Source organism: Nelusetta ayraudi, unplaced genomic scaffold, assembly GCF_046127955.1.
Source record: "Nelusetta ayraudi isolate G7.1 ecotype Tasmania unplaced genomic scaffold, CSIRO-AGI_Nayr_v1 ptg000028l, whole genome shotgun sequence".
NCBI lineage: Eukaryota > Metazoa > Chordata > Actinopteri > Tetraodontiformes > Monacanthidae > Nelusetta > Nelusetta ayraudi.
Window position 1 is genome coordinate 1,542,286 of NW_027466078.1, and position 22,715 is coordinate 1,565,000.

The following is a 22,715-nucleotide window of genomic DNA, read 5'->3' on the forward strand; positions in this document are numbered from 1 at the left end:
CTCTGTCATGAGCTCCTCGGTGCAAAAGGTTGCAGTGCTTCCTGGGTGGAGGAAAGCGTATGTTTGCACAATCTTGGTGCCTTTGAACCGGCACGATAGATAGCTTACATTCACCGGCCCCAGTGAGGTTGCCAGCATTCAGGGACACGAGACTCCATGTGACCGTTGCTGCTTCTCCATTTTCCCGATTTTCCAGTATTCTTGCTCCACTCCTTTTTTCTTTTCAATGTGCAGCAGCTTGGGTGGTTTTGATGGCAAATCTGTCAAGTCATTCCATTTTTACACTTTTTGCTCATGTGCCCCTTTCCAAAAGATCCAAAGCACAGACCTTTACTTTTCATAAAGTCGACCTTTTCTTTGTTAGCTTTGTGTTTTAGAACAGCACAAGACTCCAGCGAGTGGTCCTTGCTGCAGTACAAGCAAGGTTTATCCAGAGGATGTGCAGGTGAAGGATGTGCTTTTAACTCCTGTTGTATGAGGGGCTTGGCTTTGTTTTGTTGACTTTCTTCTACTTCTCTTTCCTCTGACATGGTTGCAACAGCAGTAGCAAAACTGCTCCCCCTACTGGCAGGTTGAAAGGGGGGTCTTTGTGGCGCTGACCTTTTGGTTGATTTTAGAAACCCTTTCCCATCTGTCACGTACTGTATATCTCCAAAAAAGGGATCAAGCAAAACTCGTGACTGTCTTTCCACAAACTCCACGAGGTCCTTAAACTTTGCTGGTTGTTTGCTCTCGTCTTGAACGTCGCAACTGATTGTTCTCCATCTGTGTCGGAGCTTAAAGGGCAACTTGGATATAATGGTTTTCAGGTGAGATGGTGTTTCCAGTTCTTCCATAAAATTCACCTCTTTCATGATATTGAAGCAGCTTGGCAGATACAGCGCATAAGACCTCAACGCTGCTCCGTCCTCTGCTTTTATTGAAGGCCAACGCAGGACCTTGTCTATGTGTGCAGTAGTAAACTTCATTGCCAAAGTGCCATTGGAGTTGCTTCCCGGAACCGTGGATCTGGATCCATGTGGAGGAAGCTACGGACCAGTTGATTGGGTGCACCCTTTGTGTATTGCTCCAAATAGAACAACTGGTCTTGCACATCATCCACCTTGCGCTCTATTCCCTGCTCAAAGGCTCGAGTCAATGTTCTGTTGTGCAAGGCATCACCATCAAATGCAGGAATCTCTCTGGCGGGGAGAAAAGCTGCTTGATGTTGCTTTACAAGCAATTCAGTGATTTCATTTTGCCTCTTTAACACGCCAGAAAGGAAACCTTTGTTTATTAGATTTCCTTTTGTTGAGATGGAGGAGCCATGCTCATCCTTTTGGTCCTAACCCAGAGGTTTCTTTTCTGCCTTTGCTTTACATGGTATAGTTTGGTGAGGAATATATGACTGCTGCAGGCTTTGAGGATGTTTTTGAGATGTTACTGGAATTTTATATACTGTAGATGTTCCAGTGGCCTGGAACTGGCGTAAGGGTGTAACATTTTCTGACTTCAGCTGCTTTGATGTTGACGGCTGTTGAGCTTCCGGTGGTCTTGGTTGCTTTAAAGATGAAGGTGGTTGTTCAGGTGTGGCCTGTGACATCACACTCCCCATGAATACATGCATGTTGCCTTCTGCTGCAGCCAGCTCAGTCTCCACGTGGTGCCTTTCCCTTCTTGCTTTTAGCTCAAGTTCTTCCATATGGAGTGCATGTTTGACTTCCAAGGCCTGAGCTTTGGCCTTTAGAGCAGCTTGTTCAGCCTCAGCCTTTAAGCATGCAGAAGATAAAGGAGAGGATGCTGAGGAGGAGCTGGCATCTTTGCTTGAAGCCCTGCTTGCTTACGGGCCCTTTAGCCTGGGACACACTGTCCTCTAGCCCCACCAATAGCGCATTTGCTTCTTCTTGCTCCCCCTGCTCCTCTCGCTTCTTTTGCTCATCCTGCTCATCTCCTTTTTCCACATCACCAGTCAACCATTCTTTAATGTCACAAAAGAAATGTGGAAAAGGTGTCAATTTAGGCTCATCCCAGTCCATATGATCCGCTTCCCTTTCCTCTCCGTTAGAAAAGAGATTTTGTACAGCCACTTGCAAATCCATCAACTCCCCTAAATAATTATCCAATGCTTCAACATGCTTGTTCATTATTTCTTGACTTTCTCCAGCTTCCAACATGCTATTCATTTCATTCCTTTTGCGCGTTAAAACGCCAAGCTTTCCCCTTGAAATCCAGTACTCACAAACCGCTGACACTCGCGTCACTGCTGTGGGTTCTCTGTTTCTTTCAAGGGGGCTTCTTTAGTCTTCGCTCCACACTTTTTGGACTTTAAATGTGTCGGCTTTGGCTTTGTGAAAGCCGTGGTGTAGAAGACGACGGTCAAAAAAATGCTCCTTGGTCGCCGAAATGTTCTTGGTCCAGGACAGATGTCCCAGTAAAAGTCTGGAATGAAGCAACTTTCATTCCTTTTTTCTTTCTTTCTTTGACCCCAATCAGTTTCTAACAAAGAGAAAATGCATGAAAATACTGCCAGTCTTTGTCAAACAGCAACAAGAGAAATTTGAACACTCCACTCTTCTATTTATACACACATGACACACGCTTCTTAAAACTGCAGATGCTACAAAACAACAGTTGTTCACTTTGGTTGCTCTTATTGCTCCATAAAGCTCTTTATGAAGCGCAATAAGATAACGGTGAGCAACTAGCAGATAGCAGCGAGCAGCTAGCAGATAGCGGCGGTGCCTCAGTTGAAATAACCAGTGATAGGTGAGGACACCTAGCCTAACAACTAGCATTAGCATTAGCCTCTAACGCACACGCGTGCTAACACACACAAACACTGTTTACAGATGTAAACAGTTTGTTTGTGTGTGTGTGTGTGTGTGTGTGTGTCAGCAGCAATCTAACGATGACTCAGATTGTGAACTATGAACTTTGATTCGTTGTCGTCGTCGTCGTCCGTCTTCAGCGCCAAGGAAACAAAGTGCGCACACACAAACACACACACACACACACCCACACACACACACACACACACACACCTCTTCCCGGAATGAGTCAGGAGGTTAGAAGCCACGCCCCCTGTGCTCCTTGCAGCCAATCACAGCCCTATCTGTTCATATCCTCCACTTCAAGAAGCTCCACTGCTGAGGAGGTGGAACCCAGTCAGTCAGTTAGTCAGTCAGCCAGTCAGTCGCTCTCAGAGGTGAAATGGCTCAGGCAGCAGCTCAGCTGGACCCAGAAATCTTCTCTTGTTCCCTCTGTCTGGATCTTCTCAAGGATCCAGTGGCCACTTCCTGTGGACACAACTACTGCAGGAAGTGTCTCCAACACCACTGGGATGCAGAGGAGGAGAGGAGAGTCTATAGCTGCCCTCAGTGTAGGAGGACCTTCACACCAAGGCCTGTCCTGGAGAAGAACACCATGTTAGCAGCTCTAGTGGAGACCCTGGTGAAGACTGGACTCCAAGATGCTCCTGCTGATCACTGCTATGCTGGAGCTGGAGATGTGGCCTGTGATGTCTGCACTGGGAGGAAACTGAAGGCCCTCAAGTCCTGTCTGGTCTGTCGGGCCTCCTACTGTGACTCTCACCTCCAGCATCATCGTGATGTTCCTCCCCTACAGAGACACAAGCTGGTGGAACCCAGCCAGCAGCTCCAGGAGAACATCTGTCCTCGTCATGATGAGGTGATGAAGATATTCTGCCGCACTGATCAGAAGATCATCTGTGGTTTATGCTGTGTGGATGAACATAAAGGTCACGACACAGTGGCAGCAGCAGCAGAGAGGACTGTGAGGCAGAGAGAGCTGGAGGAGACCAGGCAGAAGATCCAGCAGAAGATCCAGCACACAGAGGAAGAGCTGAAGGTGCTTCAGAAGGAGGTGGAGTCCATCAACGGCTCTGCTGATAAAGCAGTGACGGACAGCGAGAAGATCCTCACCCAGATGATCCGTCTGCTGGAGAAAAGATGCTCTGAGGTGCAGCAGCAGGTCAGATCCACACAGGGGGCAGAAGTGAGTCGAGTCAAAGAGCTTGAGAAGAAGCTGGAGCAGGAGATGACTGAGCTAAGGAGGACAGACGCTGAGCTGGAGAAGATCTCACACACACTGGACCACAGCCAGTTTCTCCACAGGTTCTCCTCACTGCCAGCACTCAGTCCGTCTCCAGACTCCTCCAGCCTGGAGATCCGTCCTCTGAGATACTTTGAGGACGTGGCAGCAGCTGTGACCAAGTTGAGAGATGAAATACAGCAAGTTCTGATGGACACTCATCATCAGACAAACATCTCATGGACAGTGAGCTGCGTTGATGTTCTACTGAAGGTACCAGAACCCAGGAGCAGAGAGGACTTCCTCAGATGTTCACCTCAAATCACTCTGGATCCAAACACAGTGAACAAACATCTGTTATTATCTGAAGAGAACAGAAAAGTGACATTCATGAAGGAAGTTCAGTCTTATTGTGATCATCCAGACAGATTCACTGACAGGCAGCAGGTCCTGAGTAGAGAAGGTCTGATTGGACGATGTTACTGGGAGGTGGAGTGGAGAGGGAGGGTTGAGGTAGCAGTGGCCTACAGGAACATCAGCAGAGGGTCAGAGGAAATGGAATTTGGATGCAATGACAAATCCTGGAGTTTATATTGTTACTCAGGTGGATATGGGTTTTATCACAACAGCATCAGGACTGATGTCTCAGGTCCTCAGTCCTCCAGAGTGGGAGTGTACCTGGACCACAGAGCAGGTCTTCTGTCCTTCTACAGTGTCTCTGGAACCATGGAGCTCCTCCACAGAGTCCAGACCTCCTTCACTCAGCCGCTACATGTTGGATACTGGGTTCCTTCAGGTTGTTCAGCTGAGTTGATGAAAGTGTGACTGAAGTCATCAGAGAGACTCTGAGCTGAATTCTCACCTTTGATTCTTCTTCTGTCTTCACGTTTGTTGCCCAGTGTCTCCGGCTGTCAATCACAGGGTGGGCGGGGCCTAGATGCCACTTCCTGTTTGTGCTCCTGGTGACTGTTGTCCACCTGACATTTGTCTCCACGGCTGCTGGATGTTTGTGCCACGTTGTTTCTCTTCCTCTGCAGCCTATTCATCCCGCAGATTAATAATGTGTCATTAGTCCACATGACAACTTTATTACTGTGGAAACACAGCTGAGGTCTGTTTCCACTCTGGACCTTTCCACCCTGACCTTTGACCTTTCAACAACTCATCCATCTGATAAACCTTCTGACTGTTGATCCGTTTGTCAACAATCAGATGAATGCATGTAAATATTGTGAGAGAATTTTTTCTTTTGATTTTGCTTGTTGGCTCAATGTGACAATAGTCAATCAATAAGTCATGAAATATGCCATCAGACTATATTGCACAACAATATCAAGTCAATGATCAACTGTTGAATTGAAGCAATAAAGCAACAAGACAATCCAGATAAAGTCTCTGCTTGTTAGTAGATTTCTCTTCTGTCAAGATCTCCATGTATTCACCACAGACATTTAGAAAGTCAACGCCATGAAGACAAGATCAAAGTTTCAAAAGCACATCAGTCAATGTGGGAAACAGCTGATATTTCTCTGGCATGAAGCAGGAGGATGCCACACACGCACACACACACACACACACACACACACACACACACACACACTCACATGAACCACTATTTTACAGAACAAGTGAAGAACAAGAGAACGGGTACTTTACTGACTCACAGTGTATTTACTTTATTGCATCATAACCAATGTTCCCTCCAAGCTGCGCGCTTGCGAAGTCGCGCACTACTTGCACATTCTCAGCGCACAAGGAAATCTACGTAGCACATAAAATAAAATTCAACAGAAACGTATTAATTAATAATTTTAGAGCTTTTATTAGGCGGCGCACCGCTACGCCTTCGGAATGATGATTTGTTTTGTTTTGTTTTGTTTTGTTTTCTTCCAGCTGCACCGTATGAGTTCAAAAGGCAGAGAAAGTTTCCAGGCTGCGGCGCCGCGCTGACATAGATTACGTAAGAAAGTGAAGAGGTGCCACTCCGCTCTATTTTCACTGGCTGACAGCAGCACACTGGCTTAGCTTGTCTATTCAGAGAAGAGCTATCACTTCGGCTTATTTTTCAATCTATGTTATCACATGCGTAGTACTGCTCATTCATTGGTAGTTGAATTGTTAGGTGTGTTTGATAAGTAATTTACATTTTTTTTAATAACAATTTAACATATTGTTAAATATGGCGCCGATGACGACGCTGAAGCCCTCCCCCATAGTTTCAAACAATCCTAGAGGAAACCCTCGATATTTTACAGACAAAGAGTTACAGGAATTCACACTGTATCACAAGCTACAGCACACGTATTTCTTCCAGATCATGACCCTCAGCCAGGCCACAACTGGACCTCAGCCAGGCCAAAGCAGGACTCTTCCTATGGTTAAAGCAGGACTCTCACATATAACACACTACACATCTCATGAACAACAAGATTTTGCTCTTTTTCATTCGAAGTGGGCCAAATCACTTCTATTCAAAGTAAACTCATGAAAATTGCTGCTGGAATTTGATTCTTTTAATAAGCCATGTAACTTGCTATGATCCAAGGTTTTGAACAGGTGTGTTACTGGTGTGTGGCCACAGCGTGCACATCTGATGTTGCTCACAGTGGTCCTCAGTGTGCTCAAGGAGCTTGTGTGGATGCCCAGACACATGGAAAATTAGAGGGAGCATTGATCATAACACCCATGATCATGTGAATTCATATATAGGGATTATATAATGCTATAATATGTTATATATTATGTCAAATATGTATATTTCAGGACTGAGCCCAAGCAAAGGCCTGCTCTGTTCAGAGCAGGTCTTCGCCATGGAGAAGACTTGATTGTTTTTTTTCTGTATGTTTATTATTATTATTTACAAATTAATAGCTTCTGTTTTTTTCTTTACTCACCGATGAATCACCGTATGCAAGTGTGGCGAGGGGGAGGGTCTGACGGAAGGTGGAGACAATTCTGATGATAGTGGGTATGAAGCAAAATGAAAATGGGGGGGGGGGGGGGGGGTTGTCTGACAACGCCACCTGGGGAGTTGCACCCCAGGAAATAGACTATAATAAAAATTCCTAGGGCTGTTCAGGTTCGTTACGCTTTGAGATTTGTGAGGATGAGACGGACTTCCAAAGAAACAGCTTTATTCAGTTACAATTTAAAATAGTTGACTGTTTTTTAAACACACCACGGAAAATCTTTTTTTTTTTTTAAACAATAAGACAGGTTTAGCTGCCTGAGTGTAGGCCTGTCATGATAACACATTTTGATGGACAATAATTGTGCTACAAATTATTGCCAATAAACAATATTATTGACACCATTTTTTAAATCATATATAATGATAATATATGTCATAATAATGCAAGTATACCATTTCAAAAGCAATAAACTTTAATTTCTCCAGATTAAGAGGTTGCAAATAAGATAAACAAATATAATAAACATAAAAGAAAACAAAAAAAACCCAATAAAAATAAAATGGACTCACATTCTGTTTTTATCAAAAAATGCACTTAAATAAAAACCACGATAACGACTAAAAACAATAAGAGCAGGTTTAGCTGCCTGAGTGAGTGTCAAAAAAAAAGTACTATACCAAAAAGATTGTTCAACATCATAAGAAAATAAGGGGAACAGGGCTGGAAGTAGCCGAGCGGACAGGCTAAACAAACAAAAGAAAACAAAACAAAAAAAAGGGGAATAAACAAAGCGAAGGGAATCACTACAAAGCAAAATTCACCTCGTGCTGTGCAAAATAAAGCAAAGTGAAGGGGAGCCACCACCGACGCAGTCTGCCGCATGCAACGCCAACTCCTGTCCAAAAGAAAAGAGAACAAAATGAATACACTAATACATTGAGACACTCAGGCAAGCGTTAAACAGTTCAAACAAAAGAAAACCTTTCTTTAGTCTACACACACACACAAAACAAAAGGTAACGATCACTGGGGAACAAGATAGTAATGAACTAAAAAGGAAATTATTATGTCCGCTACTTATATATGAATGACGAGGATTGTAGGGAGATAAATGAGCTTTAATAACACGGAACTGGAACCAACTCAAAACAGGTTAACAACGCTGACGAGAGAGCAAGCAACAACCACTCAAGCGCTGACTCTAGAAGTCCACACGCTTAATCCTAAATCCTATAGCTCCCCCTAGTGGGTCACTCCTATATCGTTCTATTTACTTAACTAAATACATAACAGAAATCAAACTATAACAAAATCGCTACTCAATAGAAAACCCAAAGTTTCACCAAAATTTAACAAGAAAACAAAGAAAAGAAAAGTGACCAAAGAAAGTGGTGACGCCAACAACAAAAACAGACAAACTCAGTTGTCTACACCAAATAAACCACAAACAAAGGAAAAGCGTCCGCGTTGTGGTGGTGACACCACTGTTACCCGGCTAGAATGCAGCGGCAATTTGTTAGGACATCGCCGCCGCAACAGTAACAGAGAGCTACGGAGAAAACAGAGGAAGACGGAGCGACTGCACCCAGGCAGGGGGTTGAGAGCAGCGTCCTTCCAGTACCCGTCTCGGGGTACCGGTGTTCAACTGCAAGGCAGCCTCCCCGCCGAGCGCCAGAAGAAGGGGAGGGGGAGCTGCGGCTTTAACAGCCAAGCGGTGAACGCACAACCATCACGCACACACATCACCACCTGCCGATGAACGGGCACCCGCCGCCAGGGTTCCGCCTCTGGCTGCGCTAATGGCCAAGCCCACTGCACACAACAGCCCCCGCTTTAAACCCCACCACCACGCGCCAGAAGCTTTTTAAAACATTCAGCAATTAATGCCCTGGGGTTGCCGGGGCGGCGGAGTGGAGACAAAGTCAAGTGCGTCCAGTCTCAGTTCATTACGGGACAGCTTTTTTAGTTGCCAAATACGGGACAATCGCGTATTTGAGCACGGAAACGACGCAAAGTCACTAACACAAATACAAGTTTATAAAGGTACAAAAAGAGGATCGTGGTGCAAACGCAAAAAACAAACAAACACGCTGCAGGACATAAAAACATTTACTTCATCAATAAATGCGCTGTAAACAGAGGAGCGATGCAAAGCAAGAAAACACATGTGGTGAATTCTTCTGGTGGATTCAGGTGATGTAGATGTTGAAGGAGTCTTCACTGACACAGACTTAGTTGTATATAAAAACTGGTTTATTTGCAAAGAAGTCAGAAGTCAGTCAGGCACCTAGAACGCCTGGGGATGTCTCTGGGCCAGATGTGAGCAACTCCGATGATCCTTTGTTCACATCACCACTTATACCCTCCAGCAACGAGGGAGGAAGATGCTACCAGTGGGGGGAGAATGTATGCATCCCATAATTGCATCCCCCAAGGGCCATCCGGTTTTAATTAGATGACCGTGGGCAACGACAAGACCATATACGGACACAGACGCCCTTAGGGAAGGAGTGCAGCAGCGGGTTCACTGCTGAGTTCACATCAGGCCATACACATAAGATCACATGAGGACATATGCATAGATTCAGATACTACATATTTCCCCCCTTCGAGACTTCATAAAGTCTCGAAACAAACAGAAGATACCCACACATGATACATGGATAGCAAAGAATGTAAATTCAAACACAAAGTACCCGCTTGATGAGGTAGTAGTTATTACATCCAACAAAGTGATTATGAGCAACACTGTAAATTTGTAGAGTGTGAGAGCGAAAAACCTATCAGACAGCCATCTTTCAGTTAAAAACCATCACAATCCTTCTAGATAGGAAAATTCTCTCACGGCCCCTCTGTCCTAGGCGACCACCTTACGGCCCTCCAAATCAATTCTGTAGAGAAAACAGCATTCAGGGAAAACGTTGGCAAACACACACATGAGAAACTCAAAAATAAAATCAAAAACATCCAGGGCTTGGCTGGTCATCCCATCGGACCTACACCGTGGACCTTTCCCTGCCTAACACCCCTTTCCCTGTTCTCCAAAACAAAGAAAAAGATTGAGTTCCCATAAGCATCTGCCTGCTGATAAAATCCCCCAAATAACTTTATTCTCTAAAACATCAAGTTCGTGTTGCAATTCAGATTAATTCAGATTAATTCAGATTAAATACAAACAAACACAGTGGTTAATACACAGTAGTTTCATTGAGTTCTGTTGTTCACAGTCCCCTGATGCAGGATCTTCACGTGTTCTGCGTCCTCATTCAGGGTTCTCCAGTGATTTCAGCTTATTTGAGTCTCTGAGTCCATTCTGAATCTAGTTGACACCCCCACGTAGGCTCCCCAACTATTGTCCTGAAACAGAGAAAATATCTGCCAGTATCTTTGTATACAGAACATCACACATGTAATTCCATTACAAGAGATACGTCAAACATCAAACATCAAACATCAAACATGAGTAAACATACTATTTCCCCCCCTTGGGCACTCGCCCACAAGGAAGAGAATAGAAACATACAAAAAGAAAAGAAATATAACATAACAATACACCTGCAACTACTATGAATATTTATCCACCACAGTGGTGGCAATCTCCTCCTCCTCAACATCCTTGAGGAGCGGCATCTGAACCGCATCGCCAGGCATGACTACACCTATCCATCGGAGTATCATCGCCTTTGCACACGTCAACGACAGCGTGCAAACACAAAACAATATTCCCAATGACACAACGACCGCGCTAAAGACCTGTAGAAGCATAACTCACACAGGACCAAACCTATCATGAAGCCACGCACTCGCAGACGTCCCTGCGCTTTCCGAGGGACCAAACGCATCCCTAATTTTTCTCAACGCTTCAATCACATTGGTCATATTGTCCGCATTATCAGGAATCAAAGTGTAGCATGCATCACCCGTTAGATTCAATGCCACGCACAAACCTCCTTGCTTGGCCAGAATATAATCAAGGGCCATGTCGTGTTTCAACAGAGTTAGTCTGTGACTCCTTGCTTGGCCAGAATATAATCAAGGGCCATGTCGTGTTTCAACAGAGTTAGTCTGTGACTCCTCTGCGCATTTGATAGATGTTCAAAGCCCTTTATAGTCTCATTTGCAAAACCTTGTAGCGTATATGTGATATTGTCAATATGTTCCGCTAAAAATACAACCCCATACCATGGGAGTAAACCCAGGCCCCATTTTTCTCCCAAGCTGATTCTCCAATGATAAGACTCGAGATTGTGAAACTCGGCCAAGTCTCTCTTGAGTCTAGATCCTGGAGCAGCCGCAGAGCTGCTGTTGTTGGAATCAGCGCCTACCTGAAGCGCAAAAACTTCATAAGGGAGTTTCAATGTAGCCATGTAGCAACATCCAACCCAATTATGAGGCAAAAACAAGTACGCTGCGTCCCCACATATCCACCAGATGTCCTTGAAAGTGCCAATAGTCACATCTGCAGGCAAACGATCATTCACGACCATTATGGATATGTCCGGCCTATTTTTATTTCCCTTGAAAGTTACTGGATACAACTTTCCTCTATAACACCGATCCGGATTAGTCACCGTCATGAGATATTGTCTGCAATCTGACACCCCCAAAAACACACTCTTACCAGCATATATATAGGAACTCTTTCCGTTTTCACGTCGATAGAATCAGGTACTGCTGTTAAAAGATCATCCTGTTGATCCAATAGATTAATGTATGGCAGCCCTCTGTAAGGATCACAAACACCGGTGTTCACATCCAACGACACATTTCGCGATCTTAGGTCCATGCCCCTTTGGAGATGAAAAAGCCATGTCAACAAAGAAAATTGACACTCGTAAGACAACGGCTCTGCTACAGCCTCTAGAATTGAGGGCCAAGTGCTTGGTGAAGGCACTCTTACGATGCATGGTCCTTTCACTGATGCTTGTGATCTTACTGCATGAGTCAGCTGTTGAAACCACAAATTTTTCGCCGCAAATAGATCCGAAATCTCTAGGACAGATGAATCAAATCCATACGCCTTCCATCGATAATCACGTTTCGCCTTGACACGCAAAGTTTTGTGTTGCCCTTCTGAAATCATACCAACCGGCTTGGTATATTGAGCCGCGTCGGAGGAATCACTGAACTCCCCCTCTAAATCTCTCCCGGGCAAATTACTTCCAGTCTCAACAGGAAGTGACTTCAATTCCGGCACTACTACGGTTACAATGGTGGTTCTAAGAACTGAATTCTTTGCATCCGAAGAATCTGAAGTTGTTTTCCCTTGGCTATCATGAAAAACACAAAAATAGGAACCTTGATCCTCCAGTTGGACTGTACGTATGAATATACTACAATCACCTTCAATGTGTCCTGGTCTGCGATCATTAATGAACCCAAATTTATCACCGGGCGTATAATTGGAAAAATCAAGACGCTTTCCATTCGGAGTAACCCAACGCAAATGAGGTGAACCAGAGACAACTGCACCCAAAGTGCAATCACAAGGAAGTACAGCTTTCTCCCCTACTGTCACTTCTACGGTGTGCCTTGTGATAATTTCAACTTGTACACTAGAATCCTCATCAGCTGTTTTTACAGTTAGGTCACGAATTTCCGTATGAGGATCAGGAAAATTCCCCCCTTTCTTTACTACTGAACCCTGTAAGGCTACTTCCGGGTCAATTTGAATCTCAGGTTTTATCTGCAACATTTGGGATGTCTTTGAAATGGGTTTTGTTGTAACAACTGTAGTTGTCACAGTAGTAGGGTGAGCCACACTGTCACCTTTCAGAGACAGAGTCGTTTCCGCCTGTGGTGTCGTCATCGTAGGAGTAGTAACCGCTTGTAGAGTGATATGAGTGCTTGAAGGTGTTGTCAACAGCGTCGTAGTCTGCTGAGTAGTAATTTGTGAAGTTGTGGCCTGTAAAGTTGTTAGATATGGAGTTGTAGTTTGTAGTACAACATCATCCACTATCACACCCTGGTGCAAAAGATCCCGCTCCCGTTTGGTCACTGCACTCGTAGGTCGTGCAGCAGACACCGGTTTCTGAACCTCCTTCTTCACCGTTCGCACCGTTTTAGGAACGTCACCGCTCGTTGGAATCAGAGTTACAATAGTGATTTTAAGAGGCACAGTTCTCCAACTGTCCATCCCCTTGTCATCTGCAGGCCGATAAGTAGTTAAGGTGCACGTGAATATACCCCTATCTGTTTCTTGAACATCAGAGACCTGTCATAACCACTGCTTGTTTTTTCTCTTTACGTTTATTATCACCTAATTGCAACTGATTAAGTTTTCTGAGAGTCTCTTGATCTTGAGTTCTCTGGTCCAACTCCTTCTTGCGAAAGAGTTCAACTTGATGGGCAATGTGATCAATGTACACACTTTTGGCCATGCTTCCGAGACCAACCACCTCTGCTAATTTACTGCGTACTGCCAGTGGCAGCCCCTGTTGGATTTTAGTCCGCACAATAGATTGTTCCATTTGATTAGCGTCTGGATCATTGCCTGTGACATTTCTCCAAGATTGGAGAGCTCTTGACACATAAGCCCTGGGATTTTCTTGATCTCCCAACGGCTCCATTAGAATGTTATCAGGGTGTACGTTTGCTGGGAATGCATCACGCAACGCACTCCAAAATTGACCTCTATATGCAGCAAATAATTCAGCATCATTTACCGCTGTACCTATGAAGCGAAGCATCCTAGCCTTCTGCAAAAGTTCCTCCATAGCAGGAACACCAATGAGACTAGCTAAAAGTCGCTTGATGTCACCCACTGCAGACTGTGTGCCTACCATAAGTTCCTCTAATTTTGAAATCCAAGGATGTGCCCCATCCTGGAGAATCGGTAGCTTCTCCAATATGTCGGACATGTCCGAATTTTGCCAAGGTTTATATTCAAAGGTTTGTCCGCGAACGACCACTGGGCACATTTTAGCAGATGCTTCTACTTTTCTTGAACGCAAGGCATAGCCTGATTGTTCCCTATGAAAAGATTTTTCTATTGACTCTAAGTTCTCAATTGCCTTTCCAGTTTTCTACAGACCTCTGGAGTTTTGGCCTCACAGATGTCTGAACGACATTGCACTATTTTCTTTTCAAGTGTCCTGAGTGTGTGATCAAAGTCGGGATCATCTCCACTATCAGAGTCTGAACTCTCATCAGAGGGATCTCGATTTATTTTCTTCGCTCTCCGGAGTTTAGATCCTAGTTTCTCCGCTCTGGCCAGCATCTTTTTAATGACAGGATCGTAGCCACCAATGGCCTCTCCCGAGTCACTATCACTATCGTCCAGCTCCAACTTTCTCATTTTACCCTCTAGTTTCCCCACTGCTGTAGTTTTAGTTTTCGTGGCAGGATACATTTTCACCGTTGTTTTCGCTTTCCCTGTCTCGAGTATTTTGTCCTGATCATCTTTAATGCTGTAATTACCTTTTTGCTTAATTACTGGAAGCTGTGGATAAATGTCAGCGTACTCCGCTTCCTTATAAGGTGGCGGATTTTTCACCGGAGCAGTATGCGAAAAAGGAGTATTGATTTTCTCCAGTAGTGTTGCTGTTGACTCCGTGGCTTTGGCAATTACCTCCATAGCCATTTTATCTTTCCCTTCAGCCGCAGCTCTCAACTTTTGTCCTTCATCCTCAAAGAGCTGCAACATTGCGAGTTAAATTTTTCTCTTCTCAGCTCGCAATTTACCTTTTTTACCTTTTTTCTCTTTAGCTTTGTATATTGTAATGAGCACACTCATGGTTTGAATCACATTGGAATTGAAAGTACCTTCAACCGGCCAGGGTCTCTCAATATCTGGCCAACGCTTGTTCCACTTCTTAGAGGCTTCTGTTAGACCTTTAACAAGCGGATTCTTTTTTTGCACCACCTCAATTGGTGTTATAGGTTTAGCAACCACCTCCGTCATTTTCTTTCTTTTGCAGGACTTGTTTACTGTAAAAAGAACTGAAAGGTTTCCGATATGGGCTCTTAATCTAAAAAATAAACTCAGTTATGAATTTCAATAATTGACCCTTAATTTCCAAAAACAACAATAACAAAGATAGTGTAAGACAATATGCACCGAGCCAGGAAGAGACAATAGATTTAAGAATGACCTGTAAAAAATCAGAATATACAAGAATGGTGTGAAAGGTGTAAAAACGTATTTTGTGTCCTTCCGAACCTGTTCAAAAGGAGGCCACAAGACAACAACTGTAAATCTCAAATCAAAAACAATATATGATATAAATTTCACTGGCCTTAAATGCAAGACCTCTATGCCGTCACCAACAGGGCAACTCGTCCTCCTGTCTGCCTCCAAAGGATCCAGGTTCAGATGAATCACAAATACGGAAACAGAAAAGAGAAAAAATTAGGTAATAAATAAACTGGTGAAATTCTCTAAAGAAAACACAAAGCTTATTTACCTTTTTATTATTAATTATTGAGAAATCATTATTTTAGTTTATAAAGTTATAAACAATCATTATCAAATTATAAACAGCCATCAACAAAAGTTAATAAGCCGCTCTATCATAACCAACCTATTCCCCCTTTTTTTTTTTTTCAAAAAACCGTGAGGAGGGGGCGAGGAAAAAGAGAAACCCCCACTTGTAGGAGGAGCAAACAAGCTCCGCCCCTTGAAGCAGGGAAGAACTCCCAGTCCAAACTTGACCACTGAAGGGGAAACACCCAACTCAGCTCCTGGGGAGCCAGGCGCACCAGCCCCCGACTGACCACTCAAAGACAGACCACGCCCAGTCCAAAAACCTCCAAGGCCAAAATAACCCAAAATGAACTAAAAGAAAATGCACCCAATCCTTATGAGAAAAGAAAACCCACAAAATCACCCAATCCTAAAACAAACAAAAAGAAAATACTTTATTTCAACACATTTCTTTGTCCAGCCCCCCCTTGCATGCACTCACAGCTCCGGCTGTTCCTTCACATCCAGCATCACAAGCACGCAAGAGCCAGCACATTCAATGCATGCAAGTGTTGGTGCAACAGATAGTCACTGATGAGGCTCCTCTCCTCACCACCGCGACAGAGACCTTCAAATGTTAGCTAAGCAAAGTCCTCATTTGGGCTCATAGAATTTTAACTTTAAAATATTCTAATGAACAATAAAACGTCCTAGCTGGGGCTCATAAGTTAACTAGATGTTGAAAGACATATGTCCCTCTAACACCTTATATTCAGCCTATTCAAAAGTCCAGTTGTGCAGTTTCCTTTAGAAAAAAGCTACAGACGTCATTCAAACATCCACGTGTTTGTCTCATCAAGACCTATATTTTACATTTGACAGCCACTTAAAAAAAAAATGCAGGTAAAAAATATGCATCATTTGCATACACAGGCATATGATGATTACACCTCTTCTCCCTCTTTTTCAACACAGAAATGCCTGCAGTTTCCTTTACAAAAGTGCTCCAGACGTCATTCAAATACCTACGTGTTTGTCTCATCAAGGCCTATAATTTACATTTGACAGCATCTTTCAAAAAAAAAAAAAAACAGGTTGAAAAATCTGCGTCATTTGCATAGACTTCTTTCAGCAGATGTTGCCGGGCGTCGGCAGAGGACGGGGGTCATCGGAGGTCATCAGGGGTCGCGGCGGCCACGGCGGCTCAGCCCCGCAAACGCTGCTTGCAGCTTTAATTACCTTTGTGTTTAGTAGAACTCCCTGGGTGAAATTTCCAGGGTGGTGTTGTCGGTTCCTTTTCATTTTGTTAAATTCACAATATTAAATCTTGCTCTATCAGATAGCCATAGCCACTTGCATCGCCACAATAGCAAGTGTCATCTGCGAAGGTTTGTTGTTGCACAATTGTGACTGGTGAACTAGCTGAAGGACGTAATGATGAACAATAAATGTGACACTGTAATGTCAAATTACTCAAGTAATTACTGAGATATTAAACATTTCATGACTTCGGTTTTAAGAGTTGAATTGAGAGGAATTGTCCCATTCCTCTTTTGTTCTGTGGATTGGACCAGCTTCAAGAGTTGGAGACGTGATTCCCAAGACTGAGATCCTGAAAGGTCTCACGAGGAGGCCAACCACAGATCCTAAAAGATGTAAATGTGCATGCTTGGATGAGGATGAGCTTCTTCAGTTGATGGGACTCAAAAAAGGTGATATTTTTATCAGCTGTCCAGTATTTTTTGCATATTTTCCCAGTTACCCATTGGTTTGTGCTGCTGTGATTAGTGTTCATATTCAACCCGCTGGAATTCAGTTGTTTTTTTATTATGCCACCTGCAAGGCAAGCAACAGTGAGCTTATTAAAGCTTGCACAGACCTGGGTGTTCCAACAGAAGGATCTGCGACTGACTTGTTAAACAGACTGGAAGAAATGCTACTCTACAAGAATGTTTATCCTAAAATGTTTACGAAGCTGTAGAGAAGGGGGGACAAGGATACAAATGTATACTCATTTAACATTCACTGCAGTGTTATTTAAGTTTAATGAAATTTGGTTATCACAAAAACGTCATTTGGTATATATCTTTCTTTATGTACTCGTAGGTTGTTCTCTTCCTTTGACCTGATCTGTAGGTACACAGTTTAAGAATAATTTAAAATAAGACTAACAATGTTTGGCGACTTTCTTGTATTTGTAACATCAGCAATCACATGTCTCCATTTAGGTGGTGTACTACACATGGGGTGCACTCACTCTGTCGTCTGCTATTGTTCCCCACTTCTCTGGTAAGGGAGTGCAAGGGACCTTGCAGATGGCCTTTTAAACTTTGTAAACCCTCCAAACATTCTGTATTGAATATTGCTGGTGCTTGGCTTTGTATAGTCATGTTAAATCTGAGAAATGTAGAAGTTTTGCTTCTCAGTCAGCAATTAAACATTCAGCTGTCTGAAAGATGCTTAAAGACTGTAGCTGTTGCATGCGCCTTCATTTTTGTCTATGAAATTGTTGCCAGTTATACCCGCAAGTGCAGGAGGAGGATTGGGCCAAATGTGAGACCTGCAACGGCTGGCTGCACAAGGACTGTGCCAATTACGAGGCCAGTCAGTCATCTGATTATTTTTTTTTATCCTGTGGGTGTGTCCTGCCTGAGCCATACTCCTTCACCAGGTTTGACCAAATGATTTGTCACCCTTCTTCTTAAATATGTATGTCAATAACTGATCTTTGAGAAATGACATACTCTGCTGTAGTGCTTTATTTTATTTTTTAATTTACAGCACTTTGACCTGCCTCATGAGCAAAGGAGTAGAATGCCTCATTTCAAAAGAAAGAATACAGGTTTGCATTTATTCTAGTTACTCGTATAGTAAATGTTGCAACTAACGATGTTAACAGATGTCATTCTTAAAGGCACTGAAAGAAATGTTGGAACGCGGGGAGAGGAAGTCCAACAGGATGTACCTGTGGCAAAACCCTGGCAGTAATAGTGGACTTAAACAGATCCTTAATAGGGCCATGTAAATCAAAGTATTTAAAAGTGGTAACTTTATCAAAGTGCCAGAAAACTAGATGATGATTTACCCTTACTTTGTCCAACAGATGAGTGACCTAATTTGACTTGGTGAAGACTGTGTAGTCCTATCCTTGGACTACACAGTCTGGAGAAATGTTGACTTCATCATTGACGTGATGGTGCCAGAGGTATCTTCAATTTCAGTTGGGCAAAGACATTTATTTCCATTGATATCCAATTTCTACTGTCCTAACAGTTTTTCGGTTATATTGTTTACTTTATCACCCATTGACCCCATGGATTGTCTTTCTTGTAATGGATCTATTTTTCTTCTATCGTCCACTAAAATGTGTTCTGTTTTGTAGGCCACCATAGACATCTTGATGCGGCATGAGGATTTTCCGAGCTTCCATACCGAAACAATCCTTGGAAGTGTCATCGATGAGTGACTTCAGGTGGATGGGTTGTTTGAGTTCTGTAAATAAATGTTAATTTTTTGGACTCTATAATCTGTGATTTTTGATGAAATGTTGGTTACACAAATGCACACGTTTCAGTAGGTATGATTGTAGGGATTAGTGCGTATCTAGCATCAGAAAGGAGGAAGACAATCGTAATGGTATTAACCTGCTGCTGAAGAGTGATAGTTTACATTGTTCTCTTACAGTGTACAATGTCCTTTTGCAATAGTGTTTTGTTCTACGGTTCACATCCTTAAGGAATCCAAAACCACTTCACGGACCACTAAACTGGTCGCGACCAGTATCTTTAGCACCCTTAGCGGAGACCACTGGTCTGTGCCAGACCACTGAATTGGCTACAACCCCCTGTCTCTTCTCTCCGACTCTTGTGTCTTCTTCTCACTGGAAGCGTGTGTACGTGAGCTTGGAGGGGGTGTAAACAGGAGAGAGGGGCTCTCCAAGGGCTAGGTAGTTTAGAGCGGCAAGGTGTATGGGTGGTGTTCCAGTTAAAGAACAGGAGGATGCAGATGTTCCCTTTGTAGAGGGTTTATTGACTGCGGTCTGTAATAGCAATAACAATACAGAAAATATTATATAACATCATTCATTATGTACAATTAAACATAAAGATAATAAAGGACTGTATTAACAGATAAATTATATTTATAAATAACAGAATAAACAAATCCTCACACGTGGTTGATATGCAACGAGGCTTCTGCTGATTAGCTTACCTAACAATAGAAATTAGCAACAGCCCATGCTCGGCTAGAGAATATAAATTGACAAACTCTAGAATTAAACAACAACACAAAACCATAATTCAACTCACCTTTCGTCAGTCACACACAGAAATAAACCAGGGACAACCAGGTGAGCGTTATGAAAGAGTGAAAACTCCGCTAGCCTATGCGGCACCGAGGAGGAAAACTAGCGTCTGACGGGCTGCATCTCACACACATGCGTTCGATAACGAAAGTGAAACTAAACTGCGGTGCATTCAGGAGCCCAGGAAACATGAAAACGTATCGATAAACACTACAACTGCACAGTAACTAGGCAGAAAACGAATTCACAATCATAAACAACATGGGCTTTCGAACAGGGTGCTTGTTTTATACACAGCTGTATTTCGCCTCACAGGCAGAAGTATATGTAACATAGTCCTTGTAACCAGCGCGGAATAAGTAGTTTAAATAACGGGGGGAAAAAAACAAAAACAAAACATGCGTGTAAACTTCAAATTAGTGCAGACTTGTAAAAGTATTGATACTTTAGTATTAGAATCAATCCTACACGGACATGTTTGATATCGGAAGTATCAATTCTTTGGTATTGATTCGCACATCACTAAAAAAAAAAATGATAATTTTGCACCGATTAATAAAAAGCCAAATGTTGGAACCTCACCAGTTTCTGTGGATGTGGAAGGAGAATTCTTTTTTTTTTTTTTTTTTTTAATTTAATCAACTTCGAGTGCTGTTGCTATTTGTTCGAAGTCAAACAAAAACTTACAGTCACTCATATTAAATTTGATCAACCTCAACACGGCTTATCTCAGAATTCCCAATGTGAAAGATTTGGATTTTTACAGCTTATTGTCCAAGATAACAACTAACCTACTTATATCAACCTCAGGTAAGATTAGCAAACAAAATACCAACTTCAGTGTGAACAAGCTCTTACATCAACATTGACACTGCCAAAAAAAATTGGAAGTGTTCAGTTTGTTGAGGCGTGGAAGGTAAAAAATGCCCTAAGCTTACCTCACAATGCAGAGTATTCAAATGATGCAATTCTTATCTGTGAGTCATCAGTCCTATAGGAGAGCATGCTTTGGCATGAACTGCCTTGCCCTTGTGATTCAGTCACTGCCGAGTGCCAACAATGAAGTGCGCCATGAGAAAGCTTTGCTGTGCCCGGTACATGATTTAATATATGAGCAATGACAAGATGTCCTGGCAACTTTCTGTCAACTTCCTGTCAACTTTTTTCAACATGCAGGGGCCTCCATCAAACTAGCAGCAATCAAACCACATACAAGGTGATGTAAGCTTTTTTCATGATTCATTCATTTTTTTTTTTTATCTATTTATCTTTACTGATGACAACGCACAGAAACATTGGGCCCATCTGAGCAAAGACACCAAGACGCCCAAAAGCAAACACAACACAACTCACACTGTCCACACCCAACACACCCACCTGCCCCCCCACCTCCGCCCCCCCCAGACACACACGTATGTATGTATACATTTACACATATATACATACCAGGGATGTCAGTCAATTAAATTCTTTAATCGCGATTAATCACATGAGTGTTCTGAGTTAACTCACAGTTATTCGAAAATTAAATGTAAAAAAATTAATAATAATGCGTTAAATTCAACAGCCATAATACATACACATATATACATATCATGTGTGTGTATACATGATATGTATATATCATGTATATATTTGTGTGTGTGTGTGTGTGTGTGTGTGTGTGTGTGTGTGTGTGTGTGTATTCTTTAGGTAGGTGCAATGTTATCAGGGCAACGTGTTGCGACATATCTCAGGTTTAACTCAAACATATGATATTGTATGATAAATCATTTTTAAATCATTGTGGAAGATCCTTCTAGTGGAGTGAGGGGTTTTCCAAGATACTGTATTTTACTATTCTGGATATTCCTGTTAAATTCAATGCAACATTTATAGAAATAAGAACTTATTATGTCGGCAAAACAATTTTTTTTCCAATCTGCATTTCTACTTTTCTGTTCTGCATTTGTATGTTTTCTTTTCTCACGGTTTAAAGTTACACTTTTAAAGCCCAAGTCAGCCCCCAAATTAGTCAACCTGTGTATCGAGGACAAGTCATTGCCCCACACACCCAGCAAATGCAGGTTGCGGGTGATAAACCGGTCAGCCGAAGCCGAGATGAAAGGCAAGGTTTCATAAATGCTTGACATTTACACTTTTGACAGTGTAATTAATTAGAAGTTGAGTTAGCTCTTTTTACGGTATTCTGTTAGTTTGGGTGTGTCACTTTGAAAAGAATAAAAGCAGGTGTCTTCTGAGAAATCTCATTACCTTTTTCAAGACTGCAAGGCTGCAAGACAGAGAGAAAGTAAGTTTCATTCCATTAAAGATTATCATCTTACTTTTTAAAAAAGCGTTGCACTCAACTGCATGTGGCACGGTGGCGGTGCAGCTGTTTAGACCGGCTTGTTTATTTGATGTATGTATGTATTAAAGATGACTATAAGGTTTTCCTCAGCCACAGGGAAATAATACTATTAAAAAGAAACATATACATGAAAAAAATGACGTACATTTTAACTAGGTTGTGTTATTACAACCCTACAATTAAACTACAGAAAATAGTTATTTGAATAATAAATCAAGATCCCTATCATGAAACCACAAATAAATAATTTATACAGTCTATCAGACTATCTTAAAATTTGTAGGCATAGAATACTGTGCAACTTTGTGAGGTCTTTGTTTTTTCTATTTTTGTCAGTTGATTCCACAAAATGTCATTATTTTACATTGTAAACGAAAATAAACTATTCATTCATTTACTATTTCAATTCATGTTGTTGACCAGTTTACATTTCATGAATGTTCAATAAAACACTTATTCATCAGCATTATGTAGATCACTAAATAATCAATTTTGTTCATAACTTCTAAATATCTTGTTTCTCCTTTTTACTCTGTAAAAAAAAAAAAAAACATTTATTTTTAATCAAAATATTTTCCATCTCTTTGCACTACTTTTTGTTGCTGTAATGATGCAAATTTCCCCATCGTGGGATTAATAAAGGTGTTATATTCTATCTTATTCTATTCTATTCTATTCTACTTGTGTAGACACAAATCTATAACCGTGGAGTGC

At 42.3% G+C, this 22,715-nt stretch overlaps 5 protein-coding genes across 5 annotated transcripts in view; 3 read left to right on the forward strand and 2 right to left on the reverse strand.

Moving 5' to 3' along the window:
* Nucleotides 1-22,715, forward strand: part of LOC142891171 (NACHT, LRR and PYD domains-containing protein 14-like) — a 261,301-nt gene that overhangs the window by 200,711 nt on the left and 37,875 nt on the right. The window lies entirely within an intron of this gene.
* LOC142891081 (NACHT, LRR and PYD domains-containing protein 14-like) overlaps nucleotides 1-22,715 on the reverse strand; it is a 407,498-nt gene that overhangs the window by 164,599 nt on the left and 220,184 nt on the right. The window lies entirely within an intron of this gene.
* LOC142891194 (NLR family CARD domain-containing protein 3-like) overlaps nucleotides 1-22,715 on the reverse strand; it is a 331,599-nt gene that overhangs the window by 158,084 nt on the left and 150,800 nt on the right. The gene's annotated exons all lie outside the window — the stretch shown is intronic.
* Nucleotides 3,147-5,348, forward strand: LOC142891179 (tripartite motif-containing protein 16-like). The gene has a single exon (XM_076030638.1). The coding sequence runs from the start codon at nucleotides 3,190-3,192 to the stop codon at nucleotides 4,852-4,854; it is 1,665 nt and encodes a 554-aa protein (XP_075886753.1). The 5' UTR covers nucleotides 3,147-3,189; the 3' UTR covers nucleotides 4,855-5,348.
* Nucleotides 21,896-22,715, forward strand: part of LOC142891059 (leukocyte elastase inhibitor-like) — a 5,386-nt gene continuing 4,566 nt past the window's right edge. The window contains exon 1 of the mRNA XM_076030391.1: nucleotides 21,896-21,941. The gene's annotated coding sequence lies outside the window, so the exon portion shown is untranslated. The remainder of the gene's footprint in view (nucleotides 21,942-22,715) is intronic.

What these genes read in the sequence shown, in the direction of transcription:
- LOC142891179 (XM_076030638.1), top strand. Translation starts at nt 3,190, where the DNA reads ATGGCTCAGGCAGCAGCTCAGCTGGACCCAGAAATCTTCTCTTGTTCC.